General features: G+C 46.0%; 1 protein-coding gene across 2 annotated transcripts in view; it reads left to right on the forward strand.

Moving 5' to 3' along the window:
* EPHB3 (EPH receptor B3) overlaps positions 1-21,003 on the forward strand; it is a 186,767-nt gene extending 165,764 nt beyond the window's left edge. The window contains exons 13-16 of one of the 2 annotated variants that reach the window (XM_070753736.1): positions 993-1,142; positions 1,263-1,456; positions 1,760-1,915; positions 19,603-21,003. In XM_070753736.1, the coding sequence (XP_070609837.1) occupies positions 993-1,142; positions 1,263-1,456; positions 1,760-1,915; positions 19,603-19,711 (609 nt within the window). In that variant the 3' untranslated portion in view covers positions 19,712-21,003. The remainder of the gene's footprint in view (positions 1-992; positions 1,143-1,262; positions 1,457-1,759; positions 1,916-19,602) is intronic. The other variant, XM_070753737.1, reaches the window with a different exon arrangement.
* The last annotated feature ends 3,895 nt before the right edge of the window (positions 21,004-24,898 follow it).

Genomic DNA, 24,898 nt, shown 5'->3' on the forward strand with positions numbered 1-24,898 from the left:
GAGGACAAATAAAGGGAAATATTTCTTCAAACAGAGGATCCTTGGTTTCTGGAATTCACTTCCGGAAGAGGTCGTGACAACTGTCAACCTGGATAGCTTCAAGGCAGGATTAGACAGATTCATGGATGCCAAGTGTATAAGTGGTTATTGAAATGGATGTCCAAGTACCACCTCTATGTTGGTTGAGGCAGGCAGGATTCCCTTGGGTACCATTTGTTGGGGGTCAAGGGAAAGGGAGGGTTTTGCCTTCTCTTTCTGCTGAAGGTCCCCATGGACAATTGGTGGACCACTGTGGGACACAAAACACTGGACTCGATGGGCTTTGGCCTGATTCAGCATGGCTCTTCTTATTGATTGATTGATTGGTTGGTTGGTTGGTTGGTTGGTTGGTTGGTTGGATTTCTATGCCGCCTCTCTCCAAAGACTCGGGGCAGCTTACAACATATAAAAACAGTAAATTACAATAAAATTAATCCAATTAAATTAAAATTACATAGCTATCTAAAATCCCTAATTATATTAAAAATCAATCAACACCCAATCATACAATCATTCATTGGCCAGGGCCTAAGATCTAATCGGCCCAAACCTGAGGACATAAATGAGTCTTAAGACTCTTACGAAAGGTGAGGAGGGTGGGGGCAGTACAAATCTCTGGGGGGAGCTGATTCCAGAGGGCCGGGGCTCCCACAGAGAAGGCTCTTCCCCTAGGTCCTACCAAACGACATTGTCTAGTTGATGGGACCTGGAGAAGGCCGACTCTGTGGGACCCAACTGTTCGCTGGGATTTATGTGGCACTAGGCGGTCCCGCAAGTAATCTGGTCCGATGCCATTATTACTCTTTATACACATATTCCTTTTTTAAATATTTTCTTACTCACATACTTACATATGTTCTTACTGTGAAGTGGTATATAAGCCTAAGCACTATTGCTACTGCTGAAGACAGATAGACATTTAACCTTCCCATTGAAACTTTCTCGTCTTGCAGGGTGGTAAGATCCCAATCCGGTGGACGGCCCCGGAAGCCATCGCCTATCGCAAGTTCACTTCCGCCAGCGACGTCTGGAGCTACGGCATCGTCATGTGGGAAGTGATGTCTTATGGTGAGAGGCCCTACTGGGACATGTCTAACCAAGATGTAAGTAGCCCGAGCCAAATTAGAAGAATTTGCAATTTGGGGGCGGGGGGGGAACGGGGAAAGAGAATTGCTGGAGCAAAGCCCCAGGGATTGAGTCCTTGCCTTCTGCTGCTTTCCCAGGTAATCAACGCAGTGGAGCAGGACTACCGCCTTCCTCCCCCTATGGACTGCCCCACGGCGCTGCACCAGCTCATGTTGGACTGCTGGGTACGGGATCGCAACCTCCGCCCCAAGTTTGCACAGATAGTGAATACGTTGGACAAGCTAATCCGGAACGCGGCCAGCTTGAAGGTCATCGCCAATGTCCAGTCTGGGTCAGTGTCGTTTGCCCCTTCACCCTCTCCAAGCACAGGCAACCTTCTATGTCTGGATTAGTAGCGTGGAGTCTCTAGTTCTCATGGTTTTATGGCAGCCAACTGGATATAACCTTGGGAGGTGGAGGCAGGCAGCAACCGGGGCCTGAGCGAAGTGGCCCAACGGGTGGACTGGGAACCAGAAGGCCCCCCTTTAACCTTCCGCGTGCCGCAGGACCACCAGGCCTGTCCCCGTGGCTCGGCCACCCACCGCCCCGCCCCTTTGAGCCGCCTCTGACCTCTGGGCTCTCTCGTCCTTCGCAGCGTGTCTCAGCCGCTCCTGGATCGCACGGTGCCCGATTATACTACCTTCACTACTGTGGGCGACTGGCTGGACGCTATCAAAATGGGACGGTACAAGGAGAACTTTGGCAACGCCGGCTTTGCCTCGTTTGACCTGGTGGCCCAAATGACCGCTGAGTAAGTAGGGAGGGAGAGCAGACTAGGAGTTGGCGGCGGGAGAAGCAGCAACGCGCTGCCCTGCTGGGGGAAGGAATCCGATCTGGCTCCTCCCACCATTCGTAGGAAGACTGTGTGCAGTTGGTGGAAGGGATGATAGACAGTTCAGTGCAGGCTGGGTGTGTGGTGGGCTAAGTCTTCAGGTGAGTGCAATAGTGGACACTCTGCTTGCATCCCTTGATTTCTGTCTAGAGGGCTCCCTATATGGAAATGGGGTTTAATAATAATAATAATAATAATAATAATAATAATAATAATAATAATAATAATAATAGATTCGCCCACATTTCTGCAACACTCCGTGGCCTGCACTGGCTGCCGATCGGTTTCCGGTCACAATTCAAAGTGTTGGTAATGACCTTTAAAGCCCTACATGGCATTGGGCCAGAATACATCCGGAACCGCCTTCTACTGCACGAATCCCAGCGGCCGATAAGGTCCCACAGAGTTGGCCTTCTCCGGGTCCCGTCGACCAAACAATGTCGTTTGGCGGGCCCCAGGGGAAGAGCCTTCTCTGTGGTGGCCCCGGCCCTCTGGAATCAACTCCCCCCCAGATATTAGAACGGCCCCCACCCTCCTTATCTTTCGCAAATTACTCAAGACCCACCTTTGTCGCCAGGCATGGGGGAGTTAAGATATTCCTTCCCTTAGGCCATTACAAGTTATGCATGGTATGTTTGGGGTTTTTTTTATAATAAGGGTTTTTAGTTGTTTTATTAAATTGGATTGTTACATGTTGTTTTTTATCATTGTTGTTAGCCGCCCTGAGTCTGCGGAGAGGGGCAGCATACAAATCCAATAAATAAATAAAAATAAATAAATAAAAAAATAAAAAAATAATTAGATTTGTATGTCGCCCCTCTCCAGAGACTCGGAGCGGCTTACAACAACAAAACAATACAAATGCAATACATTAAAACAGTTTAAAAACCCTTAATATAAAAGCAGTCATACATCTCATACAAACCATACATAAAACGAAACGGTCCAGGGGGAATCAATTTCCCCATGCCTGACAACAAAGGTGGGTTTTAAGGAGTTTGAGAAAGACAAGGAGGGTGGGGACAATCCTACTGTCCAGGGGGAGCTGATTCCAGAGAGTTGGGGCCGCCACAGAGAAGGGTCTTCCCCTGGGTTCCGCCAGACGACATTGTTTCGTTGACGGGACCCGGAGAAAGCCGACTCTGTGGGACCTAACCGGTCGCTGGGATTCGTGCGGCAGGAGGCGGTCTCGGAGATATTCTGATCCGGTGAACAAGAAGATTCTCATTGGGATCAAGGCTGGGGTCTTTTTCAATAAATGCAGGGTCTTTTTTAAAGGGAGGGGGTTAAGATGCTGGGCTTGTTGGCTGGAAAGTCAACAGTTGAAGTTTGTGACCCGATTGCCACACAATAGAATGAACTCCCGTTATTGCCTCAGCTCCTGCCTACCTAGCAGTTCGAAAGGATGCAAATGCGAGTAGATAAATAGGTACCACTTTGGTGGGAAAAGTAACAGTGATTCGGAATGTTGTGCCGGCCGCAGGACTGCGGAAATATCTTTGGACAGCGCTGGCTCTTCCAACATCACCAACGACTAGCAGACTGCAATCCTCAGGGACTTTTTTACTTTTTACCATTTTTAACTACTCTGTTAACCAGGATATCTTGTCAACACAGGGAGGCAAATTATGGTGCTGGAGTCCTGTTGGGTTTGCAGGCTACGATAAAAAGAAGGTAGCTTGTCATGATTGGTACACCCAATTTCCAGGAGGTGCTTTACTCCTGGTCTTGAGATGGAAGGAAGGAGGGTCACTGTAAAAGTACTGCCCGGTTGTTGATTGATTGATTGATTGATTGAGTGAGTGAGTGAGTGAGTGAGTGAGTGAGTGAGTGAGTGATTTATTTATTTATTATTATTATTATTATTATTATTATTATTATTATTATTATTATTTATTAGATTTGTATGCCATCCCTCTCCGAAGACTCGGGGCGGCTAACAACAATATAAAAAGACAATGTAAACAAATCTAATATTAAAAACAATCTAAAAACCCCCAATTTAAAAAACCACTCATACATACAAGCATACCATGTATAAATTCTATAAGCCTAGGGGGAAGAGAAATTTCAATTCCCCCATGCCTGACGACAGAGGTGGGTTTCAAATTTATTTGTTTGTTTGTTCGTTTGTTTGTTTATTTTATTTATTCTACTTCTATGCCGCCCAGTCCCGAAGGACTCAGGGTGGTTTACAATAATAATATAAAAAGAAATAGAAATAGATACAAAACAATAAAAAGAAGTCAAATATAATCAAAAACTATAAAATCCGTATTAAAAGAAAGCCATTAATTATAAAACAATCATAATCCCATACATACATACCATTCATACAGTGTGGCCTTGGCAGTTGTTAGTTCATGGCCCCCCAGGCTGCCAGCAAAGCCAGGTCTTTGTGGCCTTAAGGAAGGCCAGTAGGGTGGGAGCAGTACGGACATGGGGGAGTATAGAGCCGGGGCCGCCACAGAGAAGGCCCTCCCCCGTGGTCCCGTCAACCTGCATTGCTTAGTCGATGGGACACGGAGGAGGCCAATTCTGTGTGCTTTAATTGGTCTCTGGGAGTTATGTGGCAAGAGACTGTCCCATAAGTAGTCTGGCCCTGAGCCATGTAAGGCTTTATAGGCAATAACCAACACCTTGAATTGTGCCCGGAGACAAATAGGAAGTCAGTGCAGCTCACGGAGCATAGGTGTTATATGGGTGTACCGACGTGAACCCATGACAGCTCGCACAACTGCATTCTGGACTATTTGCAGTCTCCAAACACTTTTCAAGGGTAGCCCCATGTAGAGCGCATTGCAATAATCAACACGGGCGGTGATGAAGGCCTGACGACTGCGCGTAGAGTCTACTGATCCAAGTAGGGCTACAACTGGTAAACCAGGTGAAAACCTGGGCAAAGGTCCCTCTGGCCACAGCCGAAAGATGGTAGTCAAAACTCAGCTGTGGGTCCAGGAGGACACCCAGGTTGCGGACCCTATCTGAGGGGGTTAATGTTTCCCCACCCAGAACGATGGAGGGACAGATCGTGGAGTCCTTAGGAGGAAATGCCCAAGGCCACTCGGTCTTGCCTGGGTTAAGTTTGAGCCGTTTGGTCGACTGCAACTCAAAATAATAATAATTTATTTATTTATTGGATTTGTATGCCGCCCCTCTCCGTAGACTCCAGGGCGGCTAACAACAATGATAAAAACAGCATGTGACAATCCAATAATAAAACAACTAAAAACCCTTATTATAAAACCAAACATACACACAGACATACCATGCATAACTTGTAATGCCCTAGGGGGAAGGAATATCTCAACTCCCCTATGCCTGGCGGTATAAATGAGTCTTGAGTAGTTTACGAAAGACAGGGCCAGTAGTCAGATAATCTTTGACTTAACGACCACAATTAAGATCAGACGTTTTGGTTGCTAAACAAGGAGGTTGTTAAATGAGTGGCACTTGATTTTATGATATTTTTTTTGCCATGTTTGTTAAGTAAATCGGGCAGGCATGAAGTGAACCATGCGGTCACCAAGTGAATCCTAAGGTGCCCTAAGCTGCACTAAGAACCCGCTAAGCCGTAATCAAGTGAAGGCAGCTTTCTTCCCATTGACTTCGCTTATCAGGCGCCAGCAGGGAATTTTGCAAAAGGCGACCACATGACTCTGGGAAGCTGCAACTCTTATAAATAGATGTATTGGTTGCCAAGCACCCAAATTTTGATCAAACGAGAGTGGGGATTCGGCACCGTTGTAAGGGTGAAGATTGGTCCTAAGTCACTATTTTCAGTACTGTTGAAATTTTGAACAGTACAGTGATACCTTGTCTTACAAACCCCTTGTCATACAAGCTTTTCGAGATACAAACCCGGGGTTTAAGATTTTTTTGCCTCTTCTTCCAAACTATTTTGACCTTACAAACCCAAGCCGACGCCATTGAGATGCCCAGCCTCCGGATTTCTATTTTATTTATTTATTATTTATTATTTAGATTTGTATGCCGCCCCTCTCTGCAGACTCGGGGTGGCTGTTGCCAACGAAGCGCCCATTTTTGCACTGCTGGGATTTCCCTGAGGCTCCCTTCCATGGGAAACACCACCTCCGGACTTCCCTGTTTTTGCGATGCTGCAGGGGAATCCCAGCAGCACAAAAACGGGCGCTTCGCTGGCAACGGAAGTCCACAGGTGGGGTTTCCCAGCGAGGGGAGCCTCACAAAAACATGGAAGTCCGGAGGTGGGGTTTCCCATGGAGGGGAGCCTCAGGGGAATCCCAGCAGCACAAAAACGGGCACTTTGGCTGGCAAAAGGGGTGAGTTTTGGGCTTGCATGCATTAATCGCTTTTCCATTAATTCCTATGGGAAGCATTGTTTCGTCTTACAAACATTTCACCTTACGAACCTCGTCCCAGAACCAATTAAGTTCGTAAGGCGAGGTATCACTGTAGTTGCTGAACTAATTTCATTTCATTTATTTAACTTCTAGGCTGCCCAACTCCTAATGGACTCTGGGCGGCTTACGATGATTGCCAGTCCAGGGCTACCTGTTTTGCTGGACACATGGCATGTAACAACAATAACAGAGTTGGAAGTGACCTCGGAGGTCTTCTAGTCCAACCCCCTACTCAAGCAGGACACCTTAAATTTGAGGGCTTGACACAGGAAGGATCGTTGTGTTGTCTGCTGCCGACTTCAGCTCATTCTCTGCCAGCCACCATCCTTGTCCTTTTCCTCCTCTAACCTGTCTCCACCTTTTGCAGTGTGGGAAAACTTCCTCCGTAACATAGACAGGCCATCAGGATGCAAGCGATGCTCTTTGTGTGCCAGACCCACAAATGAAAAAAACTTCAACTGAAGCAAAAATAAGCAAGCTAGGGGGAAAAAATTGCTGTTTGAACAAAAAGAAAAAAGGGAAGGCAATTCGTCCGATCAATCCGTGTCCTGTCCTTGGTTAGAAATAGCAATAGCACTTAGACTTATATACCGCTTCACAGTGCTTTTACAGCCCTCTCTGAGTGGTTTACAGAATCAGCATATATTTGCCCCCAACAATTTGGGTCCTCATTTTACCCACCTCGGTATGATGGAAGGCTGAGTCAACCTTGAGCCTGGTGAGAAAGCAAAAGAGCATATCTATTGGATCATTATTATTATTGTTTGGCGGGAGATGACTCTTAATTATATCATGCTCAAGGAAGACCAACACTCAAACTTCAGGACATTGTGATTCTGTGGTTGTGGCTTGTTGGCCATGTGACCAGGTGGGAGTGGCTCGACGATCATGTGACCGTAGGTGGTTTAAAGGTCATGTGACTGGCTTAAAGGTAGCCAACTTGACGTCACTCACGTCAAGGGTTTGGATTAGGGTTAGGGTGCCTGGCTTCTCCTTGCCTCAAAGAGATACAATTTCTAGTACTGAACATCCAAAACATACTCTTTAATTCTATGTATGTATGTCATATGTGTACTTACATATTACACACAAGCACACAAAAATATACATTATCTACTATATAAATTGTATGTGTACGTACACACACACACACACACACACAGCTCTTATAAAATTATACACATTCAACCTCATTTATTGTGATAGGAAAAACATACTCAGCCCAGAAGGGGAGGAAAAAATCAAAATCTTTCTATCGGTTCTGCATACCTGGCCAAAATTTTTCTACCGGTTCTGTGTACCTGACCGTACCCATAGGAGCCCATTACTAGTACAGTGATACAAACTTGTCTTACAAACTTAATTGGTTCCGGGATGAGGTTTTTAAGGTGAAAAGTTTGTAAGATAAAACAATGTTTCCCATAGGAATCAATGGAAAAGCGATTAATGTGTGCAAGCCCAAAATTCACCCCTTTTGCCAGCTGAAGCGCCCATTTTTGCGCTGCTGGGATTCCCCTGAGGCTCCCCTTCATGGGAAACCCCACCTCCGGACTTCTGCGTTTTTGCGATGCTGCAGGGGAATCCCAGCATCGCAAAAATGAGGGGAGCATCAATGAAATCGCAGCATCGCAAAAACACCAAAGTCCTCGAAGTCCCACCTCCGGACCTCTGTGTTTTTGCGATGCTGCGATTTCACTGAGGCTCCCCTCCATGGGAAACCCCACCTCCAGACTTCCGTTGCCAGCGAAGCACCCATTTTTGCGCTGCTGGGATTGCCCTGCTGGGATTCCCGTGTAGCATCACAAAAACACGGAAGTCCGGAGGTGGGGTTTCCCATGGAGGGGAGCCTCGGGAATCCCAGCAGTGCAAAAACGGGTGCTTCGCTGGCAACGGAAGTCCAGAGGCGGGGCATCCCAGCGACGGTGGAAATAGTTTGGAAGAAGAGGCAAAAAAATCTTAAACCCCGGGTTTTTATCTCAAAAAGTTTGTATGGCGAGGCGTTTGTAAGAGGAGGTATCACTGTATAGGGTCTCCTGCTGGCAGGGGGGGGGCTTGAACTAGAGGACTTTCAAGGACCCTTCCAACAAGGAGTGGAATCCAGATTTTGACCGGTTTTGGAGAACCAGTAGCGGAAATTTTGAGTAGTTCATAGAACCAGCAAATATCATCTCTGGGTATTTGAGGATGGGTGAGGATGAAGATTTAGCAATATCCTTCCCCCAGGAGTGAGGAGAGAATGGGGATTTTGCAGTATCCTTCTACTGCTACGACCACCAAGCCACGCCACCAAGCCACACCGTGTCCACCAAGCCATGCCCACAGAACCAGTAGTTTAAAAAGTAGAATTCATCACTGCTTCCAATCTGTTATTCTGTTCCGTGTGAATTTGAGAAAATATATATATTTCTGTCCTTGTTCTAAGGCGAACACTGCAGTGTTTGCCTTAGAACAAGGACAGAAACACCAGCCTGAAGATGACGAGTGACACCTCCCCGTGTAGGATTTGGAAATTTCTGGCGACGTTTCGACAAGGTCTCACTCGTCATCTTCAGGCTGGTGTTTCTGTCCTTCTTCTCAGGCGAACACTGGGTTCGCCTGAGAAGAAGGACAGAAACACCAGCCTGAAGATGACGAGTGAGACCTCGTCGAAACGTCGCCAGAAATTTCCAAATCCTACACGGGAAGAAACCCGAATATACCAAGACCGTCATACCTGTAAGCTTCGTGTTGCTGTAAATATGGATATTTACAGCAACACGAAGCTTAAAACTTCAGCCTGATGATGGTGAATGTGATTTCACCGAAACGTCGCATAAACATGCAAAATATTACACAGGGCAAAACCCGAACTCAGAACAATCTATATACATATACCCGTGAAAATCTACGAAAACAAATATATACATTCAAACCAAATCTCCACCCCCACACTATATACTAGGAAGAAATGACAGTTGCAAACATTCCATTTTACAACAGCACGAAGCTTGGAAACTTATATATATAAATTCCTGCATTGACACCCATAGTGACATTAACAAACCATAACAGAGCCAATAACAATAACAACACAACCTATTGAATGTGATACATGGCCAATGTAGCAATGATCGCCTCCACAAAATACATTTAATTAAATTAAGCCGCACAATACTGGCAGTTCTTGAGTTACGATCATTTAATTCAGCGGCCATTCAAAAGTGCAATGGTGCTGAATGAAGGGTAGTTATAACCTCTGCCCAAAATTATGGCTGCTGCAGTGCTCCCCGTGGGTCCATGAACAAAATTCGGGCATGTGCCAATCCTTGGCGATCAATTGGGGTTGCTCTCAAAATGGCGCCTCTGGAACAGAGTCTCCCAAAATGGCGCCCAGCTCTTCCTTCAGAGCGTATAGGAAGACCATATGGCGTCAGCTGATTAGTGGACTGAATCATGATGGGGGGAAGGTGTGGGTCCCAGCAAGGTAAAAATCAGCACCAAGGCCTATGGCAATGAGGGCAAACCTTTTTTTGGTTTGAGTGCCAAAAGTGGGCCTATGCGCACACTAACACGCTAGCCGGCATGCATGTGCCTATACCCCTCCCCTCCCCCCACGCATGCACGCACACACACACATGCTGCCCCTCCACATGCAGACACAATACACACACATTGCCCATGCATGCGCATAGGCCTCACTGAAGCCTGCGACAGTGAAAAAAACATCCCAACAGGCAAACCGGAAGTTTGGAAAAATGGACTTTTGGTTTCCCCGTTCTGCTGTTTTTCGCACTTCAGAGACCTGAGGGAAGCTTCCTGAAGCCCCGGAGTGCAAAAAACAGCACAACAGGCAAACCAGAAGTCCGTTTTTCCAAACTTCCGGTTTGCCCATTGGGCCGTTTTTCACACTCCGGGCCTTCCAGGAAGCTTTCCTGCAGCCTCCAGAGGGCAAAACGGCCTTCCCTGAAGCCTGAAATCCACTAGCCAACGCACATATAGGGCAACGCCTTGCCGGCTCTCCAGTATAGCTCCACGTGCCACTGGTGGCACCCGCACCATAGGTTTGCCATCACTGGCTTATGGGGACCCAGCAGAGCATAGGATGTCTCGGGTTTGGGGAGGCCCTGAAGGGAGATGGATGGGTGCTGCACCCTCACCTCCAGGCACTATGGGATGCATTTAATGACCCACACTGTCACTTAACAACTCCAATGGGGAGAGCAGGAATTGTGGTTGTTAAACAAAATAATCACATAGGCACTTCACGTAAGAACTGCCACGACTTACCACCACAAGGGACAGACTCCATTACAATGATGAGTCAAGGACCATTTGCTATAATAATAATAATTGTTGTTATTATGATGATGATGATGATGATGATGTTGTTGTTGTTGATGCTTTTTGGAAGGTTATCTTTAGCTATTGTAGTCCTCTGGGAATTAATGGTCTCCAACCTTGGCCACTTTAAGACTTGTGGACTTCAACTCCCAGAATTCTTCAGCCAGTAGGCTGAGGAACTCTGGGAGTTAAAGTCCACAAGTCTTAAAATGGCCAAGGTTGGAGCCCCCTTAGTTACATCTACCGAAAACCGAGTCAGAAACATTTTGTAAATTGTATAAATAGAATAATAACCATATCAAGAACAACAGCAGCAACAATGATGATGATGATGGGTAATTGAAATCTCTTTGGGCAAACATATTTCCGCTTTTGACATTTATCTTACTTCAAAAGTCATTGGATAAAATAACATCTTTTAAATAAATAATGAAATAACCTTGAACCCAGTCTTCCAACTAGGGTTGTCTTCAGAGGGCATTCCTGGAGAGGGGCGGCATCCCAATCCCAATCCATCTATCCATCCATCCATCCATCCATCCATCCATCCATCCATCCATCCATCTATCTATCTATCTATCTATCTATCTATCAATGATATTGCCTGCAGCTGTGTGACTTCCCCTTTTGTGTATGTCAAAAAAAAGCTGACATTGGTTGTGCAGTCAAGGCCACCATCTTGATTTTTCATTGTCCTTGTTTTCTGACATTTGGGACAAAAATTTTCCATTGTTAAGCAAGACAGTTGGTTAAGCTCTTGCCTCATAATCAGGAGGTTGAGAGTTCTATCCTAGGTAGAGGCAAGATGTAGGGTCTTCTGCTTTGGCAGAAGGTTGGACTAAATGACCTTCAAGGTTTTTGCCAACTCTGCTAATCCATTAAAATTAAAATTGTTATGATCTTCTCTTTATTTTTTTGCCATGGTGGTTAAGGAAATTGTGGCATCTGTGAAGTGTAATGCAGTCATTAAACAAACCTATTTTTCCTTTACTCATCGCAAGCTGGCTGGGAAGGCCGCAAGTTGCAATCACATGACCTCAGGACACTGCGGCCATCATAATAAATGCATCCCGGTGGCCAAGCGTCCGACTTTGAATCATGTGATTGTAGGAATGCTGTAACCGTCGTAAGTTTGAGCACTGGTGGTTAAGTTTTTTCCAAAGTTAGATTTTCAAGCCGTCGCTAAATAGATGACTGTAAGTCAAAGACTACCTCTACAGTCACAAACACAAACTGTACACAAATTGATTGATTTATTGATTTATTGATTGATTGGATTTGTATGCCACCCCTCTCCAGGGACTCGGGGCGGCTCACAATATACTCATTTTTCTAAGCCCGAAGTTAAAGCTTGGTTGAAAACAATTGAACTTTTGGGGGTCTTTTGGTTTGGTTTTGTTCTAGTGATTTTTCTCCAAGATAAATGAATCTTGGAGATTAGGAATGTAGAATGTAATGTGCTTTTTTGAATAACCCATAATTATTATTATTATTTTGTATTTTTGCATAGTTCAGTGTTGAATAAAAATGGCCATAGCCTTCTGTTAGGCCAGGGACTTAAGAATACAGTGATCCCCCGAGTTTCGCGATCCCGATCATTGCGAAAGGCTATATCGCGATTTTTCCACCCGATGACATCACTCCCTTCCTTTCTCATCTTTCTTTCTCTCTCTCTTTCTCTATCTTGCTTCTTCCTCTCTCACACTCTCTTCCTCCCTCTCTCATCTCTTTCTTTCCTTCTCTCTCTTTCTCTATCTCTCCCCCTCTTGCTCTCGAGCGGCAAGCGAGCAGCCGGGCGGGCGGGCGGGCGAACGGGCAAGCGGCAAGCGAGCAGGCGGGCGGGCGAACGGGCAAGCGAGCGGCCGGGCGAGCGAGTGACGGGCAAGCGGCAAACGAGCAGGCGGGCGGGCGAACGGGCAAGCGGCAAGCGGCAAGCGAGCGGCCGGGCGAGCGGGTGACGGGCAAGCGGCAAGCGATCTTGGGGTTTCCCCTTTGCCTGGGCGGCGGGGAAGACCGGGGAAGGTTCCTTCGGCTGGGCAACGGGGAAACCCCATCTTCGGCTCCTCGCTGCTGCCGCGCTGCGGAGCAGATCAGCTGTTGGGCGGCCGAAGGAACCTTCCCCGGTCTTCCCCGCCGCCCACACGCAAACTCCACCATCTGCGCATGTGCGGCCATGGAAAAAGGGGCACGCATGCGCAGATGGTGTTTTTACTTCCGCAACCCTACATCCCGAAATATCGATTATTGCGAGGGGTCTTGGAACGGAACCCTCGCGATAATCGGGGGATCACTGTAGTCAGTTTCCAAGTTTTCAAACTTGGCAACTTTAAGACTTATGGACTTCAATTCCCAGAATTCCTCAGTTCTAGTTACACCCCCCACCCCACACAAACCATCACTCTCCCCCCAGCAAAACCCACCCTGTAGGATTATTGTTGTAAGAAAAAAAAGAAAGCTAGTTATACTGTCTTCAACTTTTGAATGAAAGGTGACTTATAAAATAAATAAATGGATGTTATCTGAGGCTGTTTATAAATCTTAATATATAAACAAACTCGGAAAGCAAGGTTGGGGAATATGATCCTGGTGTGTTTTTCTGTGGGTTTTGCAAAAACAAAAAAGTCATGCACTATATTTATTCATGGGAAAGCCAAAATGTTTAGAGACCAAAATGCACCCAAAAAAAGCACATTTAGCTTGTCTGTTTATTTATTTTATGAGTCCAGAACATTTTACATTCAAAAGAGAAGTATAACATTTACAACTGGTGCAACCCTCTAAACAAGGAAAACTATGTGACAAATAGAAAGATTAAAACCCGGAAAGAATTTAAAATACTTATGTGACATTATATAGCCTTTGAGGCCCACAAGGTAGAAAAAGAATTACTTTCAGCTTATCTGCGGAAGGGATTTACAGTGATCCCCTGATTATCGCGAGGGTTCCGTTCCAAGACCCCTTGCGATAATCGTAAACTCGCGATGTAGCGGCACGGAAGTAAAAACACCATTTGCGCATGCGCGTCCTGTTTTCCATGGCCGCACATGCGCAGATGGTGGAGTTTGCGTGTGGGCGGCGGGGAAGACCCCTTCGGCCGCCCAACAGCTGATCTGCTCCGCAACGCGGCAGCAGCGAGGAGCCGAAGATGGGGTTTCCCCGTTGCCCAGGCAACGGGGAAACCCCAAGATCGCTTGCTGCTTGCCCGTTCGCCCGCCCGCCCGGCTGCTCGCTTGCAGCAGCTGAGTCCTGAAGCCAGACGGCAAAGGCGAACTTCCGCGTTTGGCTTCGGGACTCAGCTGGGAAGCGGCGCTGGGGTTTCCCCACCGCCCACGCAAACTCCTTGTTGCCGCTCGCCCGCCCTTCGCCCGCCCACTCCGTTCGCTCGCGCCGCTTCCCAGCTGAGTCCTGAAGCCAGACGGCAAAGGCGAACTTCCGCGTTTGGCTTCGGGACTCAGCTGGGAAGCGGCGCTGGGGTCTTAGTGGCCGCCCACGCAAAGGGGAAACCCCGGCTCCTCGCTGATGCCCGCCGCTCGCCCTCCCGCCAGCAAGAGGGGGAAGACCCAGGGAAGCCGCCCAGCAGCTGATCTGCCCGGGGAACGCAAACTCCACCATCTACGCATGCGTGGCCATAGAAAAAAGGGGCGCGCATGCGCAGATGGTGTTTTTACTTCCGGGTGGAAAAATCGCGATATAGCGATTAGCAATGATCGAGAGCGCGAAACTCGGGGGATCACTGTATTTATCCTTTATACAGTAATGCTTTTTAAAGTACCCTTATTTCCAGTAGACATTCACAGGTATAAGCCCCTCTGCAGATAAGCAGACCCCAAAATTTTTAACCAAAATTCCATTTTTTTAAAAATGCATATTCGCTGGTGGCACATTTACCATGGAATTTTGGTTAAAAATGAAATAAAATTGAAGGTTGGCTTATCCCTCAATTTATTTTTATTTATTTATTTGGCAAACATATATAAGATAGTAGTAGTTTATATAAATATAAAATAAGTAAATAGTAAGAGGACAATAGGAGAATTGGATGGGCTTGTATACAGCTATATTCAGTAGGTGTGTTAATACTGGTTGTTATTTTGTTATTTTTTTTAAAAAAAAGCAAAATCCCACAAATTTGGGGGGGGGGGAGAGAAACAAACAAAGCCAGTCTCTCCCACCCACCCCACCCCTTCTACTTACTATATTTCATAAGGTTGTTGTCAGTAGGGAAAATTGAAAGACACCGCGCTCTCCTTTTCTTCTGCAGGAAAAGTAGAAATTGACAAAATGGCTGCTTCCATCCATACAGTAAGCAGTGTTTCCCAACCGTGGCAACTTGAATATATCTGGACTTCAACTCCCAGAATTCCTCAGCCAGCATTCGCTGGCTGGGGAATTCTGGGAGTTGAAGTCCAAATATCTTCAAGTGGCCAAGGTTGGGAAACACTGCAGTAGAGATTAGTTTTGCTGTGCAATTGTCAAGGTGTGGGTGTGTAGGTGTGAGAGGGAGAGAGAGAGAGAGAGAGAGAGAAAATTGTACACATGGAGTGTAATTCCAGTCAGCCATTTAGAGCAGGGAAAGTTGGACTATTTCCAAAGGTCAGAAATTGCTTTGCAATATTTAAAACAGAGGTCTACAAACTTGGCAACTTTAACACTTGTGGACTTCAAGTTGCAGAATTCCTCAGCCAGAGAATTTTGGGGTTTATTTATTTATTTATTCGATATATATTTTTTAATGCCACCCTTCTCCTTAGACTCAGGCCGGCTTACAGCATACCGTGTTTCCCCGAAAGTAAGACAGTGTCTTACTTTCTTTTTACCCCCAAAAGCCCCACTACGTCTTACTTTCGGGGTATGTCTTACATTGGAAAAAAATTGAAAGGGTCGCGTTCCCGAAGGCATCTCCCCAGAGTCCAGAAGGGCAGCCACGGGACAGGAGCCTCGTGAGCCCTTTTCCAAGTTCAACCTCAGGGCTCCAAGCGGCGTGCACGCGTGGAGCCACAGACGCGTGTCGGGGAAGCGTGTGTCTGGAGGGGAGGAGCCGCTCTGTGCAGTTGGGCAGCCCCACCTGCCTGCCGGAAAGGAGGCGGGCGAAGGAGGGCGCAGCTCCGGCCGCTCGCCTCGGAGCTGGTCGGCCTCGCTGGCCGCTTGCAGCCGAGCCTCGGCAGGACTCGGTTGCTGGGACGAGCGCCTTCGCTGCAAGCCGCCGTCCTTCGCTTTGCCAAGCCGGGGAAGAGGCGGTGGTGCCGCGGCGAAGGGCACACAGGGAGCTTGGAAGCGATGTCATCGGGCTCCCCCCCCGGCAATACCCCCGTGTTTCCCCGAAAGTAAGACATATGTCTTACTTTCGGGGTACGGCTTATATTAGCCGACCCCCCTGAAACCCCCGATACATCTTACAATCAGGGGTGTCTTACTATCGGGGAAACAGGGTATTAGCAATAGCACTTTTTAGCAGAGCCAGCATATTGCCCCCACAATCTGGGTCCTCATTTTACCCACCTGGGAAGGATGGAAGGCTGAGTCAACCTGAGTTGAAGTCTTAAAAGTTGCCAAGTTTGGGGACCCTTGCTTTAAAATATATTTGGCAACTTCAGTGAAAGAGGATTCTGTGTATACTGCTGCATTTAAAACTGCACCCGTTAAACTGTTGTACTTCTCTTGAATGTTAAATGTTTTGTAAATCAACTTAAAGTTGTCCGATTAGTGGCCGTTCCAAAGTTACACTGAAAAAAAGTGACTGGCGATCGTTTTTTCACACTCAGCGACCGTTTCAGGGATCATGTGATCGAGAGTCAAAAGCTGTCCTGGTGGGGGGGGATGTCATGCGATCCCATTTAGCGACCTAGCAAAGTCACTTGGGGAAGCCTGTCTCATTTAATAGCCGTGTTACTAACTTAACAAGTACAGCGATACCTCTACTTATGAACTTAATTCGTTCCGTGACCAGGTTCTTAAGTAGAAAAGTCTGTAAGAAGCAGCAATTTTTCCCATAGGAATCAATGTAAAAGCAAATAATGTGTGTGATTGGGGAAACCCCAGGGAGGGTGGAGGCCCTGTTTCCTCCCAGGAGATTCCTAGAGAGGCCACCTTTTCCAGTTAAAGTTTCAGAGACTCGGGTTTATAAGTGGAAAATGGTTCTTAAGAAGAGGCAAAAAAATCTTGAACACCCGGTTCTTATCTAGAAATGTTTGTAAGTAGAAGCATTTGTAGGTAGGGGTACCACTGTACATTGTTTCACTTAACAAACCTAGGTCGTAAAATCGGGCAAAGCATCATAAGTTTTGGGTTCCCTTTTGTCACAAGCGTGCCGTTGTATACCGTCAGCCCTCAACTTTCAACTGTCGCTTAGGGACCATTTGAAGTTAAAATATGCCACTCAAAAGCTACTCAAAATTCAGTCCCAAAGTTCCAGTGGTCACGGCCATCCAACTACCCACCTCAGGATCACATTTTCATCAACCAACCTACATTTTTGTACAATGAGCTGTAGTCACATGACCAGTGAAGGCCTGCTACTGATTTTGGAGATGTGGGCACAATGTGCAGGTTCACATAGCAACCATCACAAAAAACCCTAATATTTTTTAAAAACTTTTCTCAACCTTAAAAGCATGCATACATAGCAACACATGTATACCTTCAATGAATAAGAATATATATGTAAAACCTCTTGTCTTTAAAACATAGTAATGTATCCTAAATCCCATTTCAAATCAAAAATTATTTCATCTGTCTAAGAGAGAAAAAAACCCTTAAAAATATGAAATATAATTTCAATGGCTAATTTTAATTAAACAAGAGACAGACTAAGCAATTTTTCTTCCCTTTTCAATTCTAATAATCATATTCTTCAATCTCAAGTTCCATTTCCAACCTATTCTAGTTTAATTTTAAGTATTTAAGCCTCCCCGAGTCTTCGGAGAGGGGCGGCATACAAATCTAATAAATTATTATTATTATTATTATTATTATTAGTAGTAGTAGTAGTAGTAGTAGTAGTAGTATATGTTACACATTTATCTAATGCGGCCTCCTTCTCTCGAGTAAAACCCTAGTAAAATTAAGTCATAGGATGATCCCACTTTACAACCATCACAAGTTACGACCATAATTTCCAGGTTCGATTGCAGTCACAAGTTGAGGACTACCTATATTGCTTTTGGATAGAAGGCAAGGGCTGAAGATTGCATCTTGGCCATGCTAGTTTAATCGGCTCAGTGTAAAGAGTACAATTCCTCAAACATATTAGGAAATTGGGGTTGCTTGGCAGCGCAGATTCATCCCCCTTGGTTTTATCTCTGGTTCAACATACAATTATACAAATCCAGCAAAGGACTTTATAGAATAGAATAGAATTGTTTATTGGCCAAGTGTGATTGGACACACAAGGAATTTGTCTTTGGTGCAAATGCTCTCTTTTTTTTTAAATAATTTTTTTTATTAATTTTTAACAAATTTATATTACACACAACATAAAACAGTGCATAGTGAATTTTGCCCACCACCCAGACACACACACATTCCCCACCACCAAATCGGGGGTGTTTCTTGTATAGTCCACTTGACCCAAGAGCAATATATCTATTTACATATTATAGAGTGATTCCAATTTATTTCTTGTAGCTTGGTCTCGGATTCGGTGCAGATGCTCTCAGTGTGCATAAAAGAAAAATATACATTTGTCAAGAATCATGAGGCACAACATTTAATGATTGTCATAGGGGTCAAATAAACAATGAGGAAATAATCAAAATTAATAGAAATCTTAAGGATACAAGCAACAAGTTACAATATTACAGTCATAAGTGGGAGGAAGTGATTCTCAACCTTTTTAATGCCGTGACCACTTAATACAGTTCCTCGTGTTGTGGTGACCCCCAACCATAAGTCTAGCGCCAATTCTCCCAACAGAGCTTTAAGCTTATTGGCAGAAAGGCCAGAGGGACACCCCCACTGTAAACGCCTGATTGGTCGGATTGTAAAAATTATGTTCCCAGGTTTAGTTCCTAGCACCATCGCAGAATAGAAGGTTTAGTTCCTAACACCATGGAAAATATTTGTCTTTTCCTGTGGTCTTAGGCGCCCCCATGAAATGGTCTTTTGACTCCCCAAAGGGGTCCCGATCCTCAGGTTGAGAACCACTGGTCTTAAAGCATGGTGGGGAAGTGGGCTTAGAACACCAAAACATCTAAAGAACTTCTCTCTAGTGGAGAAGCCTTGGTATTTAGGAGTTCTAGGCTGCATTAACAGAGGGATAGAATCAAGATCACGTGAAGTGTTAATACCACTTGATAAGGCCTTGATAAGGCCACACTTGGAATACTGCATTCAGTTTTGATCGACACAATGCAAAAAGGGTGTTGAGACTCTAGAAAAAGTGCAGAGAAGAGGGGATTAGAGGCTAAAACATATGAAGATCGGTTGCAAGAACTGGGCATGGCTAGTTTAATGAAAAGAAGGACCAGGGGAGACATGATAGCAGTGTTCCAGTATCTCAGGGGTTGCCACACACAAGAGGGAGTCAACCTTTCTCCAAAGCACCTGAGGGTAGAACAAGAAGTTATGGGTGGAAACTAAACAAAGAGAGAAGTAATTTAGAACTAAGGAGAAATTTCCTGATAGTCAGAATGGTTGAGCAGTGGAACAGCTTGCCTCCAGAAGTTGTGAATGCCCCAAAACTGGAAGTTTTTAAGCAGATGTTGGATAACCATCTGTCTGAAATAGTGTAGGGTTTCCTGCCCAAGCAGGGGGTTGGACTAGAAGTCCTCCAAGGTCCCTTCCAACTGTGTTTTTGTTCTTGTTCTTGTTATCTCCGGTGGTCAAAAAAGAACTCCACCGTTGGCAATATTTCATCTTCTGCCCTGCTAACTCATTTTCCCCTTATTGTCTTTTTTTTTCTTTTAGGGACCTGCTCAGGATAGGGGTGACGCTGGCAGGACATCAAAAGAAAATCTTGAGCAGCATACAGGACATGAGGTTACAAATGAACCAGACTCTGCCCGTTCAGGTTTGACCACGGAGGACTCGTAACTTTTGGAACAGATTTCCCCCCTCCCTGGAGGGTCACTTCCCTAGGATTCTAGTTTGCGGTGCTGCCCGGCTTCCTGAGTTTGAGGAAGGGGGGGTTTCTCCAACCTCACTCCCCCCCTCTCCGGTTATCAGGGCCGGGAGCTTCTCGGTTTGCCAACAGACCTATGGCGGAACGGACTAGGATGACCCTAGCTAGATTAAAAGACACTCCCAGATCCGCAAGGAGCCGCCTCCCTCGTTTTGGCTGCGGTGTTCTTCGAGGCGGCGCGCCAGCAATTCAGCGTCTTCATATTGAAGACAGGTTACCGCGAAAGGAGCCGGGAAAGGTGCGCCTCTGCACATCGTCCCTTTTGCTCACCGAAACAGCCGTCCCCTACGTCTGCCTCCAGTGGGTGCCGTGGAGGACTTTCAAGCTTCCGTGGGCTTTCCTGGTTCGGAAGATCTCACGCGGGCTTTCCTTGGCATCCTCACTGACCAGAAATGTGGCCTTTCCCCCCCTCCGTCCCGGCCAAGAGGAACCCGTTTGCCCCAACACGTGAAGTCGTCCCTCGAGAGTCGCACCACACTAGGATCATGGAACCGGCTGGACGTTTTTTCCTCTCCGTGGGCCCTCGACAATCCTGCGCCATCCGGGGCCATTCGGAGCCGACGCGAGGCGTATTTTCTGCCGGGGGAGGAGTTTACAGAGCCGGATGCTTCTTTGGCTTCGGCACACCGGAACTGTGAAGTCGGTGGCGGCTTCAGGACATAGGACGTCGGGTGATTTTGCTCCCTCTCTCTCTCCCCCTCTGGCGGTTCCGGGCCTACCCATCCCAGGGCTTGCCAGCACGAGTTTGCACAAGGATCACACAGATGGACAGGCAGCTTGCCGGCCCAGCGGGATTGAAAGGAGGAAAGGCTGCGTTGGAGGAGAAGGGGCAGGCGAGGGGAAGCGCATCCCAGGCCTCCCCCCCACGTCTCATTTTCTTGACACACGCTGTGATTGCTGCCAAAAAAAAAGACTGGAACACTTTTAATTTTTTTTCTTATATTTTTCTTCTTCTTTTTTGGTTTTTGGTGGTTTTTTTGTTTGTTTGTTTTGATTTTCCGTTGTTGTTGTTTTGCTTTGGCTTTTTTTTCTCTCTCTCTCTTTTCCAAAAGCCTCTGCGGGCCTGAGCCGTAGGATAAAACGAGGCTGCCTTGTGAAGCTGGCAAGCGTGCATGTGTAAGAGTGCGTATACTGGCCATCTGGACGGTGCGCCATGGCAGAATAAAGGCAATAATAATTTTAATGAAGTTCCTTTGGAATCCGTGGTATTTCTCTGTCCCTTTGATCTGCAGCAACTTGTCAAATCCTGCCCTTCCCTTTTGCCTTTGTACAATTGTCTCTTTCCCCCCTCTCTTATCTTTCAGAGTGTCATCTTTCCTTTCCATCTCCAAGTTATAAATAACCAGGCACAAGGAAGACGTTTTACATATTCTCTGTGTCTGTGTGTTTCAATCTGGTCCACTTGTCCCCATAACTTTAAATTGGCTCCTCATCCCTCTGTGTCAGAGAGGGGCAAAGATGGCGCCTCAAATGACTTGTGGACTTCAACTCCCAGAATTCCTGAGCCAGCCATTCTAGCTGAGGAATTCTGGGAGTTGAAGTCCACAAGTCATTTGAGGCGCCATCATTCCCCATCCCTGCTCTATGGCCCTATGCTGGGTGTTGGGGTCCAGGGGCCATTTTGATATTTGAAATGCTCCATTTTGAGTCTTGGCTGCTCGTTCGTAGGTGAGGTCTCCAGAACTGGAGGAGTTGCCACACTGGCACCACCTGAGTGGGCAATGTGACAAGCTCCATATAGAGCGCTGGTGTGAGACCACATTTGGAATACTGTGTTCAGTTCTGGAGACCTCACCTACAAAAAGATATTGATAAAATTGAACGGGTCCAAAGACGGGCTACAAAAATGGTGGAAGGTCTTAAGCATAAAACTTATCAGGAAAAACTTCATAAACTCCATCTGTACAGTCTGGAGGACAGAAGGGAAAGGGGGGACATGATCGAAACCTGTATGTTAAAGGTTTAAATAAGGTTCAGGACAGAAGTGTTTTCAATAGGAAAGCAAACACAAGAACAAGGGGACACAATCTGAGGTTAGTTGGGGGAAAGATCAGAAGCAACGTGAGAAAATATTGACAAAATTGACAAAATTGAACGGGTCCAAAGACGGGCTACAAGAATGGTGGAAGGTCTTAAGCATAAAACGTATCAGGAAAGACTTCATGAACTCAATCTGTATAGCCTGGAGGACAGAAGGAAAAGGGGGGACATGATCGAAACATTTAAATATGTTAAAGGGTTAAATAAGGTTCAGGAGGGAAGTGTTTTTAATAGGAAAGTGAACACAAGAACAAGGGGACACGATCTGAAGTTAGTTGGGGGAAAGATCAAAAGCAACATGAGAAAATATTATTTTACTGAAAGAGTAGTAGATCCTTGGAACAAACTTCCAGCAGACATGGTTGGTAAATCCACAGTAACTGAATTTAAGCATGCCTGGGATAAACATATATCCATTGTAAGATAAAATACAGGAAATAGTATAAGGGCAGACTAGATGGACCATGAGGTCTTTTTCTGCCGCCAGTCTTCTATGTTTCTATGTTTCTATTATTTGACTGAAAGTGTTGTAGATGCTTGGAACAAACTTCAAGCAGACGTGGTTGGTAAATCCACAGGAACTGTATTTAAACATGCCTAGGATAAACCTATATCCATTGTAAGATAAAATACAGGAAATAGTATAAGGGCAGACTAGATGGACCATGAGGTCTTTTTCTGCCGCCAGTCTTCTATGTTTCTATGTTTCTATTATTTGACTGAAAGTGTCGTAGATGCTTGGAACAAACTTCCAGCAGACGTGGTTGGTAAATCTACAGGAACTGAATTTAAACATGCCTGGGATAAACCTATATCCATCCAAAGATACAATACAGGACATAGTATAAGGGCAGACTAGATGGACCGTGAGGTCTTTTCCTGCCGTCAATCTTCTATGTTTCTATGTTGTAAGTTGAAGACTATCTATACCTGTAAAAAAGGATGGGTGTCCGTTGAAGAAATGTTAGTGCTCTTTGACATCCTACTTTTGCTTGTTCTTCTCCTTGGACCATTCACCTTGAAGATTTTGCCCATATTGTCCACCCTGAGCATCTTCTTTGTCAGTGAACCATCTGCAGAGGCCCTCTGGAGACAGATGGGCCGGTTTGATATGTCTGACTTCATAGATAGAAGAGCCCTTTAGTATTTGCCAGCAGGATAACTAGCAGTTAAATCTCTCAAATTAAATCTATAAAGAGATTTTATGGAATATGGGCCGAGAGAAAAAGTGGGTCAAATCTGTATCCAAAAAAAAATATTCTGCCCAGAAGTCTCGCGCCATGAAATGTACTTTAAAATCACCACAATACATTGAATTGTTGTCTATATTTCAAATATTTCATTAAAAAAGAAATACAGTGATCCCCCGAGTTTCGCGATCTCGATCTTTGTGAAACACTATATCGCGATTTTTCCACCCGATGACGTCACTCCCTTCCTTTCTCATCTTTCTTTCTCTCTCTCTTTCTCTATCTTGCTTCTTCCTCTCTCACACTCTCTTCCTTCCTCCCTCTCTCATCTCTTTCTTTCCTTCTCTCTCTTTCTCTATCTCTCCCCCTCTTGCTCTCGAGCAGCGGGCGGCACCCAGAGAAGGTTCCTTCGGATGCCCACCAGCTGATCTGCTCGGCAGCGCAGTAGCAGCAAGGAGCCGAAGATGGGGTTTCCCCTTTGCGTGGGCAACGGGGAAACCCCATCTTCGGCTCCTCGCTGCTACTGTGCTGCCGAGCAGATCAGCTGGTGGGCGGCCGAAGGAACCTTCCCTGGGTCTTCAACTCCCAGAGCGGCGGACAAGCGGCGGCCGGACAAGTGGAAAAGCGGCAGACAAGCGGCGGCCGGACAAGCGGACAAGCGGCGGACAAGCTGAAAAGCGGCGGACAAGCGGGCAGGCAGGCGGCTCCTCAGCTGCTGGGTCTTCCCAGGTGCGGAAGTAAAAACACCATCTGCGCATGCGCGGCCATGGAAAAAGGGGTGCGCGTGAGCAGATGGTGTTTTTACTTCCGCACCACTACATCGCGAAAAATCGATTATCGCGAGGGGTCTTGGAACGGAACCCTCGCGATAATAGAGGGATCACTGTATACTGCATTTTTCAGAGTATAAGACACAACTTTCCCCCCCCAACCAAAAGAGAATGGAAATATTAGTATGTCTGATACACTGAATACAGCCATTTTTGGCCTTCCAAAGCCCTTTTGTCCCATTTTTGCAAAAAAAAAAAAAAAAGGGTGTGTGTGCTGAGGCTTGCAGAGTGCTCCTAGTGGCTGGGGTTAGGCAACTGCATTCAGTTTTGGTCACCATGATGCAAAAAGGATGTTGAGACTCTAGAAAGAGTGCAGAAAAGAGCCACAAAGATTATGAGTGGACTGGAGGCGAAAACATATGAAGAACGTTTGCAGGAACTGGGTATGTCTAGTTTAATGAAAAGAAGGACCAGGGGAGACATGACAGCAGTGTTCCAATATCTCAGGGATTGCCACAAAGAAGGGAGAGTCCAACTCTTCTCCAAAGCACCCGAGTGTAGAACAAGAAGCAATGGATGGAAGCTGGACAAGGAGAGAAGCAACTTAGAACTAAGCAGAAATTTCCTGATAGTTAGAACAATTGATCCATGGAACAGCTTGCCTCCAGAATTTGTGAATATAGCACTACCACTTAGATTTATATACCACTTCACTGTGCTTTACAGCCCCCTCTAAGCAATTTACAAATCCATCCTCTTGTCCCGAACAATCTGGGTCCTCGTTTTACCCACCTCGGAAGGATGGAAGTCTGAGTCAACCTTGAACCTGGTGAGATTTGAACTGGTGAACTACAGCCAGCAGTCACCAGAAGCAGCTTGCAGTATGGCACTCTAATCACTGTGCCACCAAGGCTCCAACACTGGGAAATATTTAAGAAGATGTTGGATAACCATCTTTCAGAAGTAGTGTAGGGTCTTCTGCCCAAGCAGGGGGTTGGACTAGAAGACCTCCAAGGTCCCTTCAAACTCTGTTTTTCTATTATTATTATTATTATTATTATTATTATTATTATTATTATTAT

This window comes from Erythrolamprus reginae, chromosome 5 (genome assembly GCF_031021105.1).
Source record: "Erythrolamprus reginae isolate rEryReg1 chromosome 5, rEryReg1.hap1, whole genome shotgun sequence".
Classification (NCBI taxonomy): domain Eukaryota; kingdom Metazoa; phylum Chordata; class Lepidosauria; order Squamata; family Dipsadidae; genus Erythrolamprus; species Erythrolamprus reginae.